The sequence below is a fragment of the Sinocyclocheilus anshuiensis genome, unplaced genomic scaffold (genome assembly GCF_001515605.1).
Source record: "Sinocyclocheilus anshuiensis isolate Anshui unplaced genomic scaffold, SAMN03320099.WGS_v1.1 scaffold136, whole genome shotgun sequence".
Lineage (NCBI taxonomy): Eukaryota > Metazoa > Chordata > Actinopteri > Cypriniformes > Cyprinidae > Sinocyclocheilus > Sinocyclocheilus anshuiensis.
In genome coordinates, this window is record NW_015554074.1 from 456,292 (window position 1) to 460,427 (window position 4,136).

The 4,136-nt window shown below is 38.1% G+C and overlaps 1 protein-coding gene across 1 annotated transcript in view; it reads right to left on the reverse strand.

Moving 5' to 3' along the window:
• Positions 1-1,616: 1,616 nt before the first annotated feature.
• The window catches only part of LOC107668853 (COMM domain-containing protein 6-like), a 9,086-nt gene continuing 6,566 nt past the window's right edge, over positions 1,617-4,136 (reverse strand). The window contains exons 2-7 of the mRNA XM_016460873.1: positions 3,119-3,177; positions 2,872-2,937; positions 2,697-2,773; positions 2,353-2,521; positions 2,110-2,262; positions 1,617-2,023 (exon numbers count right to left, since the gene is read on the reverse strand). Of these exons, the coding sequence (XP_016316359.1) occupies positions 1,973-2,023; positions 2,110-2,262; positions 2,353-2,521; positions 2,697-2,773; positions 2,872-2,937; positions 3,119-3,177 (575 nt within the window). The 3' untranslated portion in view covers positions 1,617-1,972. The remainder of the gene's footprint in view (positions 2,024-2,109; positions 2,263-2,352; positions 2,522-2,696; positions 2,774-2,871; positions 2,938-3,118; positions 3,178-4,136) is intronic.

Below are 4,136 nucleotides of genomic sequence, written 5' to 3' on the forward strand. Positions count from 1 at the left end.
CACTACTTTACATTGTAGCAAAGTGTCATTTCTTCAGTGTTGTCACATGAAAAGATATAATAAAATATTTACAAAAATGATCCCTCGCCGCTGTGGTGAGTCCGCGGTGCCATCGAGCATGGTGGAGCAGTCTGCCACCATGGAGGCTCGAGGCGGTGGGCTGGAGTGAGTTGCCGAGGGGGCGGACACTAAACTTACATACCAAAAAGAGCTGTATTCCACTGTATTGCATAGATAGGTATAACATATAACTGAATAAGCCAAATACAAGTCTTCATGATCTCACACACACCTGTTTACTGTACACACACTAAATTTTACTGTTTGCATTTCTAGTACCCTCTTTCCTTAGCTCAAGTATGCAAACCTCTTTGCCACATGCACCGGAATATGTATTACATTGAAAGTTTTTCAAATGGAAATGGCAACAACATGATCGTTTTATAAAGTATGCGTTCATGTGCTTCATTTTCACTGGAGGAAACTGCTGTGGTGTGATGAGGGGTGAACGCAGCGAAAACTTTACAGTAGATGTGGAACCAATTGCTCCCCCATGATATTTTTAAAAATGTATTTATTACAAAGAACTGCGCAGATGCAGATATTATAACAATCTATCGATAAACACACACCTTGCCCTCTGTCGCTCTGCGCCGCTGCGGTCTGCGGATTGAAAAAGAATGAGCTGAAAGACGGGGAGGAGCCGATCGAAGTCTGCCACTGTTTTCATATGAAATTTAAAGGGGACTGAGGCGATCACAATTTCGTGTACAGTTTATGGAGCTAATCGCAAAATCTTAGGGGGACTGAGTAGTCATTTTATAACCCCCCTAGAAATGGCCTAGCGATGCCCATGTTACTATATATTTACTATAAGATATCAGATTCAGAACACTAAGGCCAACTGAGGACCTGTATAATAATTTGCTTAATTTTATGTAGGTTTTCATGAAAGGATCAGTTGTTGAATTAAATTAAAATTAAAAAAATAAAAAAAACATTTTTAAAGAGTTCTCTCATGGTACTATTGTTGTCTTCAAATGTTGAACAAGTGCCCAGCTTTAGACAAGACACTAAATAAGAAGCACCACTCCCAGAAATAGATGAACATGAGACACATGTAAATGTAACCCGTCATCACATATAGCCTGTAAGAGTTTCTAAGCATGCGTTTCAGGCATTCAGAAAGTATTCAGCTCCCTTGGATTATTTCTCTTTTTCGCTGCTGTGTTGCAAAGTCAAATTCAAATATTTAAATGGGATCTTTCAGCCAAACCAACAACAGCAGATCAGCCCTGCAGTGAAGAAGACAACAGATCTGCTAAAATTAGATTTTTTAAAAATAAAAAAGGCAAAAGCCAGACACTACAAAAAAAACAAAACAGGGTGACCTGATTTTTATAGTGTCTGGCTTCTGCCTTTTTAATTAAAAAAAAAATCTAATCTACTGAATTTTGGACAAAACCAAATCCAACATCATCCCTACTGTTAAGCATTGTGATTACTGTTCGTCAGGTGCAACAAATTCAAAAGGACTATAAACAAAATACAAAATATTGATTGAGTAAATATTTTTATTAATGAAAAAGAGTGTATTCCACTCTAAAGAAATTCATGTTCTTGAGCATCTCGTGTTACTTGTTATTTGAAAGTGGAAAAATCAATTAGAAGTGGGGCACTGAAGACAATTATGAAAATCAATAATAATGACAAATGGAAATTTATGATGATCCACAGAGGGGGAAAAAAACAAGAAATCTGACATTTTCTAACATAATACCATTATTTATTATGATAAAGTAAGAATTTTAACCTTGTAGCTACTGTAATAGTAGAATAAAAACAAAAGCTCAGTGCAAAATTCAACAAATTTACGTTGTTGAACTGTTAAATACTGTACTTGTATGCAAATAATTGGTCATAGACAAAATGGTTCACAATCACTGCTGTAAAAATCACATGCAGAAAAACATTAAACCGTCTCTAAAACAGAGGCCATTTCCTTGAACTGCCTGTAGAAGTTCTGAGGGACAAAATAACAGAAAGAGAACGATTAATTGCAGCAGTTCAGACAGTTGAATGAAATTAGGAAACTGCATTCTTCCATACCTGAAACTGCTGAACTGTCATCTCAAAGGATTTATATGACATCTCTCCTGATGTGTCAGCAATTTTCATCAGAACACAGATGAACGGGGAGTTAAGGGATCGGCAGGTATCTGAGCTCACTGCCATTCCAAGCTTCCACTGGATATCTACAAGCTAAGAGTGAAGAAGCTTTGATATCAACAACCTGCCAGAGAACAGTGGTTGAGCAATGTTTACACTGTAAGCAAGAATCATGTGACACACCTGTCCAATACTAGCCATTGTCAGGACCTCCTGATGTGCATGTAGAAGAGCACCATGTTCAGTCCAAAGCTGGTGCACCAACTGTAGAGTTGATTTGGACCATTTACTGCTGCATTCAGTCAATTTACTGACCAAGAAATCCACACTGAGATTGCTCTTTGCAGCTAACCTGAATAAATAAACATTTTTCATAAAATCAAATGCAAAAGACACATATCAAACAAGACAAACTGACAGGCTCCATGAGTATGAGATGTGTATGCAAAGAGGATTTGAAAAAAGCCTTTTTAATTCCCAAACATATACATAAATGACATTCTGTACTTAGAAAGATAATACTGTACCTAAAATAGTATGTCATCAGTTTTATAATATCTTGAACAGCTTTCTGATCAAGGTTTATCCCAACGCTTTGAAATTTCTGTTAGGGAAATGAAAGCATTGCAAAGACATAAAAAAGCAGGTACATGCATGCTTAATTTATAGTATATTAACAGGGATGTAGATTTGTGAACTTACATCACAGGTTTCAATCAAATCTACTGCTCTATTCTGATCCTGAAGATGAACCAGGATTGACTGAAGCTGGAAAATGAAAAGACGAGTGTCAGAACAGTCAATACAACACTTAAAATAGTACATTCACTAAATAACTACTATGATAATATGTCAATATGATCTGTGACGTGTTGCATTTTTTAAGCACAAACTTGTAATGATTTTCTTCCCATTGTACATGGCCAGACCATGTAATTACACATCTTACCGTTTCTGCAAACAAGTCTATGGGGAGTTTTTCGATTTTTTCGACCACACCATCCACACCTGCAATAAAAAAAAAGGAACAAGAAAAAAATAAAAATGTCACCGCTTATCAGAATTACATTATTTATTAATGGTAGGTCATATCGATGTATTATGTTCTGTGCAGAAAAGCACCCAGTATTATACTGCATATGATTTCTATAAAAAATACATATTAACCTATCTATATAAGGTTCATTTTGACTTTCACAGAACGTGACTTAAAGGGATAGTTCACCCAAAACTGAAAATTTTATGTTTATCTGCTTACCCCCAGGGCATCCAAGATGTAGGTGACTTTGTTTCTTCAGTAGAACACATATGATGATTTTTAACTTTAACCGTTGCAGTCTATCAGTCGTATAATGCATGGCAATGGTAACAAAATCTATGAGAGTAAAAAAAACATGCACAGACAAATCCAAATTAAACCCTGCGGCTCGTGACGACACATTGATGTCCTAAGGCACGAAACGATCGGTTTGTGCGAGAAACCGAACAGCATTTATATCATATTTTACCTCTAATACACCACTATGTCCAACTGCTTTGAGAGCGTGCACGGCTTCCGGTGCGTGAGGTGTACGCGCTGTAGCGTAGTTTACGCAAGCGCCGGAAGTGATCTCTCGCGCGTATACGTCACTCATTGTTTGCACAGTCATTGTAGGTACAACGGCTAATCAAAATGGTACTTACTTGCGCTTATCCGGATTGTTCAAACCGACTTAAAACTAAAAGATTACGTTCTCTCGCGCAAACTCATTCAGGAGTGGTGACTTTCCACGTATTCCCAACTTCTGAGCCTGCTCGCCTGAAGTTATGGTTGATTGCTCTTCGGCTGGATATCAACACACTGTGACGAGTCGGCTGTCTCCCCCTAATTATCAGCATCACCCCGTCCCTTCATCGCCGCCCTTCGCCAGGCTTCCGACAGGATTGGGTGCGTGAGAGAGGAGGGGCGCTGAAATAGCCAGGGCTGG